Source organism: Sorex araneus, chromosome 3 (assembly GCF_027595985.1).
Source record: "Sorex araneus isolate mSorAra2 chromosome 3, mSorAra2.pri, whole genome shotgun sequence".
Taxonomy (NCBI): Eukaryota; Metazoa; Chordata; class Mammalia; order Eulipotyphla; family Soricidae; genus Sorex; species Sorex araneus.
In genome coordinates, this window is record NC_073304.1 from 12,128,379 (window position 1) to 12,144,624 (window position 16,246).

Genomic DNA, 16,246 nt, shown 5'->3' on the forward strand with positions numbered 1-16,246 from the left:
ATGGCCTTTCCCTGCTCAGAAGCAGCCAGGAGGGCTGGAGAGATAGCACAGCGGGTAGGGCGTTTGCCTTGCATGCGGCCGACCCAGGTTCGATTCCCAGCATCCCATATGGTCCCCTGAGTACCGCCCAGGGGTAATTCTTGAGTGCAGAGCCAGGAGTAACCCCTGAGCACCACCAGGTGTGACAAAAAAAAAAAAAAAAAGCAGCAGCCAGGAAGGGGCCTTTCTAAGAAGAGCAAGTAGGGGGCCACTGTCTCTGTTCGCCCGGCACCTCCCAAAGCTCCCTGGTCCCCGGGGCGTGCGGGGTGCCAACTCAGTACGGCGAGTTCTGTTGGGAGGTGAGCAGGCAGAGCCCCGGAACCCCAGATGCCGCGAGGAGGACTGGAACTTTTTTAGCTTGTCATTCAACAAGCACACACGCACGCTCCGCACAGATGCACACATATATATTTAATATCGTGGGGAGCAATGACTGTTTTAGGGATTTCACCCCGGGAGTCGCCAAGTAGTTAATTTACCTGTCTCTCACACAATGTACTTATTAAAATAAACCTGACTCCATTATGGAGTGTAAGTAATGGGCCTCCTGCAGGCAGAAGGGAAAAAGGCCTGCGGAGTTGAGCTTCCTTTGCTCTCTCGTGTGTGTGTGTGTGTGTGTGTGTGTGTGTGTGTGTGTGTGTGTGTGTGTGTGTGTGTGTGTGTGTGTTGGGGGAAGGAGGTGTTACTGGGGAGAGTCTCTGTTAAAACCAGCATCATCCGTATTATTCATCACTTGTAGGGCTTATCCTGCATTGCTCCTTTAGAATTAACTGCACAGATAAACTACAGGGGGAAAAAAATAACACATTTAAAAACATTTTTTAGAAGTCATTTTCTAGCGTAATTCTCCTGCTAAAATGTCACAGGGCCATTAGTTATATTAGTTATAAATTGAATCGCAGGGTCGGGGGCGGTAGGGAATCTGTAAGTCGAGTGACAACTAGCAGCACCCCCGACCCCCCAGCCCCGAACCCTGGGCTTGGGGGGCCCCCCCGAGCCAGCAGACTGAGGGTCCACATTCTGCCGTCATGCCTCGGCCGTGCCACGTCTCATGCCTTTGCCCCAGGCAGCGGGGCAGCTGTGCTGGGGCTGATGTTCCTTTCAGCCTGTTCACTGACCGTTCCTGGGGCTTGTTTACTGTTGCCAAGGCGACTTTCCTTTCCAATAGCAGTCCCGGCGCTGTTTCTCAAAGGAAAATGAATTTAGTTATAAAAGAGTAATTTTTTTTGTTCTGTCCCTCCCTAACCTGCCATCTGTCAGCCGGTGGACTCAGGCCTCAGAAGCCTATTGTAATTACAGCCATGAAGCAGTGAGTTTGGGGGGGCTTTTGTCTGGGTTCTGGTTTTTTGTTGTCTGTTTGTTTGGGTCCCGTGTGTAGAGCAGGAATAGATGTGGAAACCAACTGAGGCACCCTTGACAGCAGAAGTTTCATTTTTGTTCCTCATGGTATGTGTGTGTGTGTGTGTGTGTGTGTGTGTGTGTGTGTGTCTGTCTGTCTGTCTGTCTGTCTGTCTGTGTGTCTGTCTGTGTGTGTGTGTGTGTGTGTGTGTGTGTCTGTGTGTCTGGTGTGTCTATGTGTCTGTGTGTCTATGTGTGTGGTTGAAGCCTTGCCCCGGCCCGCTTCCACACCGCTGTGATCCAGCGCATACACACAACCTCACACACTCTGCTTCCGATTTTCCTGAGCAAGGGGAAGGCCCAGGTGTCTAGCCTGCATGGCCCAAGAAGCAGGTGGAGTCCACGCTCTCTCTTCATGAGGCTGTGGCCAGGCCGTGGCCAGCCAGGAGCCCCGTGGGCTGCGCTCCTGTTCTCACCCTGCTCTCTTCCTCCTGCAGCCCAGGAACACGCCCTGGCGGGGTGCCGAGGTCAGCCCCCCTCACAGGAACGTCCTCGCAACTCAAAGCTACGGAGTGGACACAGATAGATGAAGGGCCTTGGTCTGACACGCTTGCAGACTGGCCTCTCGCTAGAATGTCTTTCTCCCTCACGAATCCAAAAAAGGGAAGTCAGCCGCCTTCAGGAGCCGACGGCTCGGCCAGTTCCTGAATTTCCCCCTCCTTCTCTCTGTTTCATTCATAAGCTGTAAACTTGCAGGGGGAAAAACACACACACGCACCAGCCCTGTTGTAAATAATGTTATTTATTGGTTGACTTTTCCAGATCCTGACATTGATGCTGCCAGTGCCATGATGCTTTTGAATACTCCCCCTGAGATACAAGCAGGTTGTGAGTAGATATTTCTATAGCCTACAGCACCATAGTCTGTGAACCTAATCTTCTCATTTATATACCAGGTCCTAGGAAGAACTAATGCTCAACTAGAACTTTCCAGGTAGAGTCACTCCCAGGCTCCCTTCGTGCATGCAGACGTGCCTCTGCATCTAAGCATGCATCCATGCATATGGATGAATGAATGCAGATGTGTGTTTCTGAGAAAGTTCTAGTGTATTTTCGGGGCTTAGGACTCACTCGGGGGAAGGGAAGCAGATCCCGTGAGGAGTCCCACAGAGAAACCGTTCTTTCTCCTGCAGAAACCATTCCTCCTTGTCATTTCTGCTAGAAGACGCTGTAACTTTATGGAGTCAGCTTAAGGCTTGATGGAGCCGGAGCAGTTTTAAACCTTTCTTTCTCTTTGGGGGACTTCATTCATATCAGGCTATCATTTTTAAGAAAGTGGGAGAGGGAGAGGACCGTCTGGTGAGGCAGGTGTGACAGAGCCTCCTAGGATAGCCTTGATATGGAACCGCCATGGTTCGTCATGTCACACCCAGCCAGCCATGCAGGGCGTACAGGAAGAGGCAGGGATGGCTCACTTGTACGAAGGGCTTCTGTTCTTTACTCCTGGTTGGCCACCGAGCAATGTCAAGCTTGAGGCAACTCTCTTTCTTACTTGAGATTCTCTTCTGTCTTTCACTTGCAGCTTTTCCAAACTAATCTCCCGCCCTGCCAACCCGCTTCCTGTTCCCCTTCCACCTCAAAAAAAAAAAAATAAGAGTTAGATTTATTTTGTTTGTTTTTGTTGTTTTTGGCCACTCCCCCTGGTGGACTCAGGGGACCATATGGAATTCCTGAGATTGAACCCATGTCTTCCATGTGCAAGGCAGCTGCCGAATCCACTATACTGTCTCTCTGGCCCAGCCTCTGAAACTAGACTTTCTAGAAAGATCTCCTTCCCTCCTGAGGAAAAGTGACCCTACCTGGAAATAACGGTCTTTCTTTCTCCGGGCTTGAGACTGCTTCCACCACTCACCTTTATCCTCTAACTGGAAGCCAGTTGAACCACCAGCCAACTGGTCTACCACTCTTGGTGCTCCTCATCTCTTTGCTGCTTTAATTCTCCTCTTAGTGAAGTTAACTATGTGGTGGAGACCTTACGGGAAGTGCTGGTCCCCTCCTCACTTCTGCTTCCCGGGGATTACATGGCCCCTTGCACAAGAAGAATCCCCACTTTGGGGAGCCAGTAGCGTTTCCCGCCCAGGAGCATGCATGCCCCCCACCCTGCCCCCTCAGATTCACAGGAGTCTTGTTAACAGCTGACGGGGAATCCAGTGCTGCCTTCTCAGCCCCTCCACATGTCGGGGCCTTCCCAACAGCGTCGGGCCGTCACGCTCCCCTTTATTACTTGTTTCTTTTTATTGCTCTATCCTCAAGGAGACCTGTCCCTCTGCCAGAGACTGCCACACCTGTTCCTAAGGGACAGAAGTCTCAGTTTCTTTGCTAAGAATTTAAGCCGAGTGCCAGCGATTAAAAGCTTAGGCTGCTCCCCTGAGATGCAGACACCACAGCTGAACCAGCGCGCAGTCAGAGCTGGCCTGTAACACACACTTAACCTGTGGTTTCCAAATGGCGTTTGCCATTATCGAGAAACACGGCTTTATAAAATTAAGAACAACAGCGGCAAACAGATGTCCACTCCCAGATAACAGCACGGGAGTGCAGACCAGACGGTCACCATCTTACTCTCTGAAATGGTTCCTCTAGTCAAGTCACCTCTCGCATCATGGGGGATCATGGGAAATGACAATTGTGCCCCCATGAGTTTTGGTCTCCTTCTTAGTACCTGCCACTATCCACAAGTTGACTCTGGTGTGTACCACTGGTAGTTCACACTTGGGTGTGACTTAACACAGTGCTGGGAGAGGGGTGGGGGTCAGCGTATTAGAAAATACTTTTATTTAATTTTTGTTTGTTTACTTAAGTTTGTGTCCCATACCTGGTAGTGCTCAGGGCTTATTCCTGACTGCACACAGGGATCATTCCTGGCAGACCATATGGGATGCTGGGGATTGAACCCAGGTCGCCGTATGCAAGTCAAGCATCCTACACACTGGACTATCTTTTTGGCCTCCAAAAACCTGACTGTGGATGAGCTAGAATCTAGATGAGCTAGATTTAAAAGAAAAAGCAAGGGGGTTAGTCATCAGTGGAGCCTCTGCAGTTTCCATACAATCTCAGGATTACCGGATTCTTAGTAGCCCCTAATTACTTGGCAGGTTCATTGTTCTGACTGTTACTCTTGGTATTCCCTCTCCTCCATCAGTTTAATGCTTGAACTGTAAATGTCTTTTTTTTTTTTCCACGTATCCAGAGTCTTCGTTACATAGCAGCACTGAATATATATGCACTCCACCAGCTCAGTGTACTAGTATTGAGGCTGTAGATTCACTTGCGTTTATTATTGGTGTGTGGGGACTCCTAAGGAGTTCTTGGGGACCCATTGGTGACTTCCTGCCAGCAGGGCCCACAGTTCGTGCAGTGCTGCCTGGATCCTGCCATGTCCGGGCTGAACTGAGCCACCCTGGCAGTGGTGTGGGGGCTTCTCAGGCCAGACCCAGTGATGTTTGGGGCCTGCAGGCTGCAGCCCACTCAGGTGACCGTGTGTTTCTGGGATCAAACCAGGGTTGGCCACATTCAGGCTTGGGCCTCAATCCCTGTCTCCTTTCTCTCTGGGCCCATGGCTTGTGGTTAGACCTATCTACTTTTCTCCTACCAGAAGGCCAGCCACGGCCCTTCTGAAGGCCCCCCACAGAGGGGAATCTCAGGGCCTGGGAGGGAGGTCGTGGGATGCCTCCAGGAGTCCAGGAAGGGGCCAGCCATTGGCAGGCGTCAGAAGGCAGCACATTTAAAATCTGGGAAGTGGGTGAGGATACCAACCTAGTGTCACCTTCCCATCCTGGCTCCAAGCCCTAGGAAAATCCCCTGGAGGTCAAACCAGTAAAATCCCTGAAAGTCAGAACCAGACCCTAGGCAGACAGTGAATGTGCATTAGGGGTCGGCTCTGCACACATCCTCAGCCTCCTGGTAAGTGCGGTAGGGGGCTGGGCCTGCCTTGCGTTAGCTCTCCTCGCCCCACCTCGGCTGTGTTCCGTGTTGTGAGATGTGTGTGACCCGGATCCGAGGCAGGAACAGGCTAGTGATGGAGACCCCCATCTCTGACCCGCCCACCTCCCCAGGGCTGGCCTGGAAGCAGGGAGAAGGTTCCAGAGCTGCAGACAGCCTCTCCTGGTGATGGGTGCAGGCAGCCCACGTGGCCCTGGGGCAAGTGTCAACCAGGATTTGGGATCCAGCCACTGTGCACGGGTCCCTGTCAGCATAGAGCCTGCCTCTGAATGTGTGTGTGTGTGACCGTGTGACAGAAAGTGTGTATGTGTGTACTGTATATGGGTGTATGTGAGAGTAAGTACACATGTATGTATGTGAACATGAGTTTGTAGCTATGAGAGTGTCTGAGTGGACTTTGTGAGAGAGCGTATGTAAATGAGAGAGAGAGAGAGACTGAGACAGAGACAGAGAGAAAGTATGTATGTCTGCTGACACGGGGCTCTATTTATCGAGTCTCCTCATGTGCAGTGGTGGCCTCTTGTTTTCCCCTCCTGGGCCGGCCCTAGGGTACCCCTGTGGAAGCTGGGGTCACCAGCCCGGCCAGAGAGGCTGCCAGGCTGGCTGGGAAGCCAGCTCTGTCCTCGGCCCAGTCAGCACAGGCCTGACTGCCAAGGCCCCAGCCAGCATCTCAGCGGAGTGGGTCGACGGCTCAGGAAGCTGATGAGAACCCCAGTTAGTCAGGCGCCCCCTTTCTTGAGGGGGACCCTGTACTTCCCCCAGGAAGCTCAGCACACCACACGTTGCTGACTGAGTTGCACACACACATACACATAGACACACATCCCATCCCTTATTACGTCTGTGCCACTTCGCAACAGGAACCCGTGTCTTGCATGTTCTATCGACACATCTGGGTGTGGGGGAACCAGCTTGAGACATGCAGCTCACGCTCTCTGGAACTCTGGATGTTGCTTCAGTTTAAACCCACCACCCACCTCCTACCCACCCAGCATTGCTGGCTCGATGAATTCCAGCTCTGTGCGTGCCTGCTGGGTCCCAGTGGACAGCCCGCGAGAGCCTTTAACCCAGAGGAGGACTTGGGGGCGCCGGGTGACAGCGCCTCATCATCCAGGGCCTGGAGTTGGAGTGTTGCCGGGGTGGGGGGGGGCAGGGAAGCCAGGCAGAGCTCTCCCCCCCCCCACACCTGAAGCTGGGCGAGGTGTCAGGTGCACCAGACAGCCCAGAAGAGTCCGGCTAAGTCAGTGCCTCTGGGTGGACCCTGTCCTCAGCACCCTTCCGTGTGGACAGGTGGGAGAGCAGCTTACGGGAAGGGCAGGAGGGCGAGAGGCCCCTGCCGCTCGGCTTATGGCGCTGGCAGCGTTCCTCGGGACGGCCCTCCAAAGGCGGCAGGAGTCCGAGGGTAATTTTAAAGGAGTGGCGGGAATCCGGAAAGGGAAGCGTCCAGAGGGAGGCCGGAACTGGCCGGAGGTGGCCGGCGTGGATCCCGGTGAGCGGTGCTCTGGGATGGGTCGCCTGGGTGCCCCCTTCTCGCTGGTCAGGGGTCAGGCGGTTCCGGGCTGCTCTGACTTAGTAGGAGAATGTGGGCCATCGACACAGACTCTGGTGCCTGTGACCTTGACCCTTCCTGCCTGCGATTGGTCCATCTCAGATGTGTGTTTTCCTAATGGTAGAACCAGAACTGATCTACTCGAAAGAGGAGGTCCGGGGCCTTTTCTGGCCACCTGTCTGAAGTTGAAGCCAAATGTCTGGTGTCCCGGCCCAGCTCTTACCTGGCTGGGTCTGGGCCGCTGGGCTGAAGGAAAGAGAAGAGAAGGGAAGCATCCCCCTCCCCCCTAATCTCCACAGAGAAAGGGCGTCGGAATAGTTGTTTGAGCCCCTTCTCCGGCGGGACTTGTTCAGAAGCCCCATTGTGGCTCTTGTGGACACAGAAACAGGAAGGAGGAAAGTAGGGGAGCAGTGGGATTGGCAGAGGCAGCTGGGTTCAGCTTATTAGAGATGGGGCTCTGGAGCATGAAGAAAGCCTATGTCGGAGAGGTTCGGGGAGTGGCCCGGGGAAGGCCCTTCCAGGCTGAGACCTCGTTCTGTCCCAGAGATCCCCACAGGGAATCCTGCCCGTCAGGGTGCAGAGACAGGGCTAGAGAGGTCAGCTGGGATGCAGGAGCACCAGATCAGCAGCATGAGCTCATAGGACAGACCGTCATTGTTCTGAGTCCCTCGAATCAGGCATCTTTCTTTTTTTGGTGGGGGAGGGGTCATCACATCAAGTGTTGCACGGGGGTTACTCCTGGCTCTGCACTCAGGAATTACTCCTGGCGGTGCTTGGGGATCATATGGGATGCTGGGACTCGAACCAAGGTTGGTCGCATGCAAGGCAAACGCCCTACCCACTGTGCTATCACTTCAGTCCCAATGCATCTTAATCCCCAATCAAGCCCAGTGGGCACATTCGCACCTACTCGAAAGTGAGGAAACTGAGGACAAAGCTAATGGCAGGACAAGACTTCCTATAGGGGGGCTGTGGCCCAGAGCCTGTCCTCGAGTCTCCTGTGGCGTTAGCGGGCGGGGCGGGGCGGGGCACAACTCAGCATGTGAAGCCCCGTCCCTGCGGCTCCTGGACTCAGGGTTCCGTTTGTCACCTGCCCTCTTCCTGGTGCTCCCCACCGTGTCGCAGAATTGTAGATGTCTCAGCTCGTGCACTGCCTGGGGTGGGATTGGGGGCTGGGGACCACCTGTGACCTGAGAATTCGTGAGCCACCATTGCTATTTGGCCCACTCTGTGCCCGGGAAGACGGCTCAGTTTTTCCAGCCTGCGCTGTTCATTTATCGGTTGGTTTGGGGTAGCTACCTCAGGGTTGTTCGGTGGCCGTTCTGGCTCAGTGCTCAGGAATGACTCCTAGTCGTGCTCAGGGCATGTGGTGCCAGAGATTTGGACCAGGGTCGCGGGATGCCAACTTGCAAGCAAGGCTAGTGCCTTCCCTCCTGCCCTAGCTCTCGGCTTTCTTTTCGTTCTGTTCATCCGTCCTGACTTGCAGCTCACCTGAAGGGAAAAAACACAGACTCCCTCCAAAAAAAAAAAAAAAAACACAGGCTTTCTCCGCATGCACCATCGGATGTGGAATTCGAACAGTTTGACAGCAGCGACCGCATCTCTATCTCTCAGTACTGGAGCCTTCATTAGCTTAGTTAAATCTCCAAATACTCCACGAGATTAAATGGCATTTTTGTCTTTTACCTGAGCGGCTTGCTCAGGCAGTAAGTGGCAGATGGGACACCAGATCCCCACCTTTGAGCCACAATCTGGCTCGCTCTCGACCACAACGCTTGCAGACCCTTCCCCGCTCTGACACCTTTCACCAAAGGTTTTCTGAACACCCGTGAGATGGGTCCCAGAGCCTCGTTCCTGCTCGGCGAATCTGCTTTAGCAGAAGGACCTTTTAATTCCGAGAACAGTGTGTCTCTGTGACCCCCAGGTCTTGTATGTGCCACTCCTCACCCTCTGAATCCCCACTTCATGGTGATTCTTACAGGAAGGCTTCCAGGACTCCTGAATCAGACTAGGTTTTTCATGCTCTCTGCCTGGCCGCTACCCACCCTGGCACTTTGCATGGTATATTTTTACTTCCTCTTTCATCCTCTGTCGGTCCTGTTTCTCTATGGTGACCCTGAAGCCCCTCGTCAAATCTGTTAGCAGGTATTTGGTTTTAAAAAAACTCAGTACTTGGGGTTGGAGCACAGTGGGTAGGGCGTTTGCCTTGCGTATGGTCGACCCGGGTTCAATTCCCAGCATCCCATATGGTCCCCTGAACACCGCCAGGAGTAACTTCTGAGTGCGTGAGCCTGGAGTAACCCCTGTCCATCGCCGGTGTGACCCAGAAAGCAAAAAAAAAAAAAAAAAAATGTAGTTCTTTATTCGATCTGTATATGAATTGTGAATCATTCCTACCGCCAAAAGTCCTAACTGATTTGAAATATTTAAACTATTGGTGGGTCAGTCCATTCTGTTAAATGTGCTTGATGTTCTCATGGGGGATCTTTAGTGATGGGTGGAGGAGGGAATATTTTAGAACTAAGCCAACTGTCATTACATTTTCTCAGGCAAGTGCTACCTGGGCATTTCCTATCATACCCACCAGACCCCCTGCAGACAAAAGCCTGCCTTTTCGGGCAACTCACTGCAGAGCCCAGCAGTCCCTGGGATTTGTTGCTCCTCTCCCATGTGTAACAGTATTTCCTTCTAGAAGTTGTATAGCTTTAGTTCTCGCAGGGAGAGCTGCCTTCTTTTTTCTTTTGTTTTGTATTTGGGGCCATACTGGGTGATGCTCAAAGGTTACTCCTAGCTTTATGTTCAGGTGTTCAGGGAGCCATGTAGGATGCCGGGATCGAACCCAGGTCAGCTGCTTGGAAGGCAAACCCACTCCCCACTGTCCCATCGCCTTTTCTAATTAACCCTCATGCCTAAGATGAGATGAGAATCAAGCTTGCCTTTGGGGGTACCAGATGTATCTTCAGTTCTAACACACACCCTCAAGCCCCCCCAAGACCTTTGTCAAATAAAAGCATACAACCTCGGGCTCTGAGGCTGATTTGTTCTCCTGGCCTCTGTTCCCACTCCCATGCTGTAGCCTTGTAGGGAGATCTAGTCGTGGAAGTTTCGGGCATTCCTCCCCATAAAGAACTCGGCTAAGCAGACAACGGGGACCTCAGCTACGGCATCCCATCCCGGGGGTGTCTCGCGGAGGCATTTGGAAGCTTTGCGCCAAGTCACAGCAGGGGAGAGTGACTCCGTCTCCCCGTGCTGTTCACAGTGATGTGTGCGTGAGGCCGTGAGACTCTTCGTGGGGTGGGGGGGTGGTCCAGGAAAACAGACTCTCAGGGCTCTCTTGGGGTGCTCCGTTGTGGACATCCTCAGACAGGGTCATGTCAAGGTGCAGGCGGGTGAAGCCGCTGGTGGGTTGCTGGGAAATGGATGGGAGCTGGTGGCAGAGAGGTGCAATGGTGAGAGACGCTCAGATGTGCTGGGGGACTGAAGGGAGGGAGCCCACCGTTAGCTGGACTCTGGTGACCGTGAGGCCAAAATGAGTGCCAGCCTCGCCTACCTCCGCTCGACCTCCCTGAGAAGCCTTTCCTCAGGGCGGTATGACCACAGTGACAGGGAATCATGTGGAGAACTCTCGGAGGGTCGGGCGGTGTGTGACAGTGACTTCCGCTGTTGAGACTCTGCGTTCTTGGATGAGGACGGGAGGAAAGGCGGCCTCGGCTTCAGAGCAGGGAGGCACTGCAGAGACGCGATTGTCCCCAGACGTCTGCTGGGTCATCAGGGACGTCTGGCCGGGTCTGACGGGAGAACCAAGCCTACAGCGAATCATGCCACACAGTAGCGTTGAAGTAGCTTTAAAAGTTACTTTTAAAAATGTAACTGAAAAAAATATATATAGCTGTAAGCTATTGGTCTGATTTGGCTGACCCGATCTCTTAAGCCTTTATCTGTCTACTGCCCCGCCCTCTCCTCCTCTCTCCCTCTCTTCCACACTCTTCCTTTCTCTCTCTCACTCTCTGAAACTCTTCAGTTGGGTTCGTGTGTGATTTCTTTGTCCTCTGTTGCTTTTCCAGTTCCTCCCGGAGTGATACAGAACGGAGCTCGAGTCCTGAGCCGAGGGCTGTTTCCCGGGGTCCGGCCATTGCCAATCACGCCCATTGGAATGACAGCCGCCGTGAGGTAAGGACTTGGTGTGTGCCACAGGGCCGGGGGTGGGGGGGGGGAGAAACAAAAGTTCAGAGAACACTGGTCCTAGTATCAGCAGCTGCTTCTTAGACATCAGATTACTCCATTTTCTTTGCCCTTGGAAAGAGGTGGGTGGATCAAAATAAATTTTTTTTTACCATAGGCTCGTGTAGAATAAGCAGGAGGCAATGGCGAGAGAGTTGTTCACTAGAGGCTACACTGACGGATCTTACTCTACCTCATCCTGTCACGTACCTGTCCACTAATCTGTGTCCTGCCCCTCTGGGCAGATGTGACCGCTCTGGCCGCAGTTCCCTGAGTCAGGAAATGCTTCTACCCCTTCAAAGGGGGCACAAAGAGCACCAAATGTGTGAGAAGTGCTTTGCTGAGTGATGTAGAAAGAGCAAGGTGTCTCCTGCTCCTGAGAGGCGGGCTACTCACCTCAGCGTCTTGCAGTTTTCCCTAACGCCGACCTCATCATCCTGACACCCACTGCATCTTCCCTGTTCCCTCGGTCAGATTAGTTCCTCAGATACATCCAGCTGGGCCTGTTATGTTCTTTACCGTGTCCTCTGTCGAGACCTCCCTCCTCCTCTTCATCCATTGCATCGTGTTCTTCACGTCCCATCCCGTAATGTTTCCTTCAGAAAGCTTTTCCAAAGCTTATCTTTGACCCTGTGAGCTCTCTGCTTCATTCGTGACCCGTGGCCAAGCGGCCCTGTGGTAAAAGTTCTCTGTGAAGGCTTTTGCTAGACTGGGTCTCTCTGCCTGGTGGGTAGGCAGCGTGCCTAGCCTGGCTCTCTCCGGAAAGCCCCGTTCTGCAGAACTGTACCCGGCATCACCTTCACCTTATTTCTGCTCCCGTGGACCTAGCTCTGCTGAAGGGTATCTTGCTTTCCTACTATTTCTTATTCCGGTGAAAACCATCCCAGAAAATTAGTTAACGGGGTCCTCAGGGCCTAAGGAAGGCTAAGTCCGAGTCTCAGTCTCCGGTGCCAACCAGCCATGTGGCGCTTTCCCACCCTCCTGTGTGTCCTCACTTCCTCAGCTCTGCTGATCAACCTGCTCCCGTCAGGACCAGGAGCAGCCCCTCGGGGCCGACGCTGGCGCCTGGTGCCCAATGAGAAAGGAGCCTGGCAGGAATGAAGCCGTGGACTCGAAGAGCTGTCCATCACTCATGGTGGTCCTTTCAGAAAACTTACAGGGAGGCCTTTTTCTCATCTTTTCCTCTCACCCTTAGACAGCCAGGCCTAAGGACTGTTTGCCCATGTGTTCTTATAATCTCCCCCACCTCGCCTACCAGAGACCGTTTCCACACAGAACAGCAATCTCCTCATTGGCAGACTCGAAACATTGGCTTCCATATTGCTGCCCTGACAAGTTCTTTTGGGGGAGGTGGGGGCGGGTCATACCCAGCGATGCTCAGGGGTTGCTCCTGGCTCTGCACTCAGGAATTACTCCTGGCAGTGCTTGGGGGACCATATGAGATGCTAGGGATTGAACCCAGGTCGGCCACATGCATGGCAAATGCCCTACCTGCTGTACTATCATTCCGACCCCTGACAAATTCTTTTTTGTTGTTGCCACAAGCCATCCTGTGGCCCAGCTATTCTCCAGGGGTGGGGGGAGTATAGAGGAGCCAGGAAGAGGAGGAGGGAAGCTTTTGGCCGTTTTGACGTTCAACGGGAACGCTTAGCTTATTTTCATTATTACCTTCATAGCATGTATTGTTTTACCAGTGACTACCCTCTTGAGACACTATTAAAAATAATTTCATTTTAATTTTTTTTTCTCTGACTGTTGTTCTGATAAGGAAATGACACTATGGCCGAACAAGGAAGTATCGCTTTTGGTTAAGGAGCTGGCACTCCTCCCAGCCTGGGGGTGAGCCCCCGTGCCTCCTCCAAAGCAGAGGACCGCAAACACACTCTGGGGCTAGGTATAAAAGAGAAAAAAGGTCCAGTCAGGAGGTAGGAATGAGAGAGAGACTGTATGGTTGGCACCATTAGCCCCAGATACTTGGAGGGTTGGAGCGATAGCACAGTGGTAGGGCGTTTGCCTTTCACGCGGCCGACCCATGTTTGATTCCTCCACCCCACTCAGAGAAACCCTGCAAGCTACCAAGCGTATCATGCCCGCACGGCAGAGCCTGGCAAGCTACTCGTGGCATATTGGATATGCCAAAAACAGTACCAATGAGTCTCACCATGAGAGATGTTACAGTGCCCGCTCGAACAAATCGATGAGCAACGGGACGACAGTGACATTGACTTGGAGGGTTAGAAGAGAACTCGGGTATCCTGGGGGAACAGCTGTGGGGCCACACGTGGCCATGCTTAGGGCTTCGTCCCAGCTCTGCGCTCAGGCATTACCCCTAGCAGTGCTCAGGGGACCATATGGGATGCCTGGGATCAAACCTGGGTCAGCTGCCTGCAAGGCAAGGAAGCACCCTACCCACTGTACTATCTCTCCACCACAAACCCCTCCTGCCCCCTCCACACACACATTTTAGACTCCAGTATCCATAATTCTAACTTTTAAAAAATGAATTCAGAAACCCCCAGGTCTGTGCCACTCACGTTAGAGCTTGAGTCACCTTTTGGCGGTGTCCTGTAACCAGACGTACAACACCCCAGGGTATGTGACAGTGCCTTTTACCTAGTTCTCTCCTCAACGCTTGGCAAATCATGGCACCGGAATGTTCTCAGGAAGAACAGGCGTCCGCGTAGTCATGCAGGTCATTTGCAGTCAGTGTCTGTATAAAGCCATTACATGGTTGGTTTGTTTTTTTTCCTATTTTGGGTCACACCCAGCAGTGCACAGGGGTTACTCCTGGCTCTGCACTCAGGAATTACTCCTGGCAATGCTCAGGGGACCATATGGGATGCTGGGAAGCGAACCCGGGTTGGGCACATGCAAGGCAAATGCCCTACCCGCTGTGCTATCACTCCAGCCCCTAAAGCTGTTACATGTTAGCGAGGGAAGAAATCCTGTTTTGTGCTTTCACGTTCGTTTTCTAATTTTTCTAAAGTCTTAATTTGGCTGCATGGACATGCAGCCTGAATTCACAAAGCTTCAAAGAAAAGCAGTCCAGCCCACAGTGTCTTTGGCCAGACCATGTGGCAGCCACCTTGGCTTGAGGGGTGGGGGTGGGGTGCAAATATTTACACCCTGTGGCTTCCCCAGTGCAGCTAAGCAGGACGCCCTGAGAGCCATTAGCACCCACTAAAGACCTATTTCCTACTCTGCTCTGTGTGACAGGTTCTCTGAGTGATTCTGAGCGACTTTTTTTCTTAAGTGAAAATATTTGTCTTTCAGGGATCTTTTTTTTTTCCCCCTCTTTCCCTCCACTGAGTGGCAAAGGCCATGTTTGTTTGTCTTAACTCTGAAACGGCTATTGACATAGATGAAGTGTTACTTTTATTAGCTGATCATTACACAGCTTGTATTTGCTGGGTTCCTTTGCATATAATTATGATGTGAAATCTCCTTGTAAGAGTATCTGTCAATAGTGTAATTGACTTTACAGTGTTGACTTTTTACTCAATAACCTCAGAGATTGGCCCATCCTTCGACTCTGGAAACCTGCTTATTTTTAAGTTTGTCTTTGCACGGAGTCCTTGAGACACATTATCCCCACAGTCACTGCTCACACGTCTTAAAGTTTTATGTCTGTGGCTTCTGCTGCCCTGCGGTGCCATTGCTGGCCGAGAGAACAATGAGAGCAACACAGCAAAGCACTGTTTTGTGGGCCTCGTGGGACACGGGGGCCCCGAGCTTCTGACGGCACAGTGTTACGGGCTGCCTCCCAGGTTGGGGCCATCGCAATAGCAATTCTTCTCACCCACTTGATCGTAATGCTTTGACCAGAAATAGAGAAAAGTGAAATATCCTGAGGTTGACAGAGATTGGCGAGAACGGATGGGAGAACACCCTTCAGGCCGCAACACAAGCCAGAAATCACACTTGTGAACTCAGAAATCACATTTCCTGGGTCCCCAGGCAGTGATAGTATGGTGGAGAGGGTGCTTGCCTTGCCTGTGACCGACTCGGGTTCAGTACCCGGCATCCCATATGGTTCCCTGATCGGGAGGGAATTACCTCCAGGAGTAATTTCTCAGGGTTGAGCCAGGAATAACACCTATTATCACCAGGTGTAGCCCAAAACCAATCCCCCCCCAAAAAAATTTTTTTTTCCTGCGTCCCTGTTCTGTTGCTTAGGACCTTGGGCAAGTAAACTCGGGCTTCTCATTAGAAAATCCAACGCTTGTCCTATGGGATTCTTAGACTTAACCCACAATTTTGAACAGTTGTCCAGGCATTTGCTTGGTAAGGAATCAGATTCCTAAGTGGGTGAAGGACTTGAAGAGTGTTTTCTCCAAAGAAGACCCATGAGTGACCAGTAGGCACATAAACAAGATGTTCAGCGTCCCAGGCTAGGGAAATGCAAATTGAAAGTACACTGAGGTCACACTTCACGTCTGTGAGTTTGTCTGCTACCCAGAGAGAATTACCAGTCACGAGGGTGTGGAAAGACGGGATGCTTCCTGCCCTTGTTGGTGAGGCTGGGAAGGGCTCCAATCACAGTGGGAAACTGGAACTCACACTTGAACTCTCGGGCAGGGCCCGGCAGGCCCCTTTGGGGAGTGTAGACAAAATCGGGATCAGGAAAGCATGGATTTGTGCTCCATGTGTATTGCAGCTCATCCACAATGCCAGAGTGTCCTAACGGATGAATAAGTAAGCTAATAATAACATAGATGTAGCACTATCGTCCCGTTGTTCATTGATTTGCTCGAGCAGGCATCAGTAACGTCTCCATTGTGAGACTTGTTGTTACTGTTTTTGGCATATCAAATATACCACGGGTACCTGGGCGGGATACTCTTGGTAGCTTGCCGGGCTCTCCGAGAGGATTCAAACCTGGGTTAGCCGCATGCAAGGCAAACGCCCTACCCGCTGTGCTGTCACTCCAGCCCAGCATAGATGTACAGTGGAATATTATTCAGCATTAACAGGGAAATTCGGACACTGGCTCCATGGTGGAGGAACCTTGAAACCATTATTTTAAGTGAAATAAACCGGTTGCCAGGAACAGAGACTCTCTGGTTGCCCTTTAGTGAGGAACCGAGAAGAATGACA

At 52.2% G+C, this 16,246-nt stretch overlaps 1 protein-coding gene across 8 annotated transcripts in view; it reads left to right on the forward strand.

The window, feature by feature from the left end:
• Nucleotides 1-16,246, forward strand: part of FOXN3 (forkhead box N3) — a 407,334-nt gene that overhangs the window by 375,240 nt on the left and 15,848 nt on the right. For 6 of the 8 annotated variants that reach the window (XM_055133774.1, XM_055133773.1, XM_055133776.1 and 3 more), the window contains 2 exons: nucleotides 2,200-2,265; nucleotides 10,993-11,098. In XM_055133774.1, the coding sequence (XP_054989749.1) occupies nucleotides 2,200-2,265; nucleotides 10,993-11,098 (172 nt within the window). The remainder of the gene's footprint in view (nucleotides 1-2,199; nucleotides 2,266-10,992; nucleotides 11,099-16,246) is intronic. The other 2 variants (XM_055133780.1, XM_055133781.1) reach the window with 2 other exon arrangements.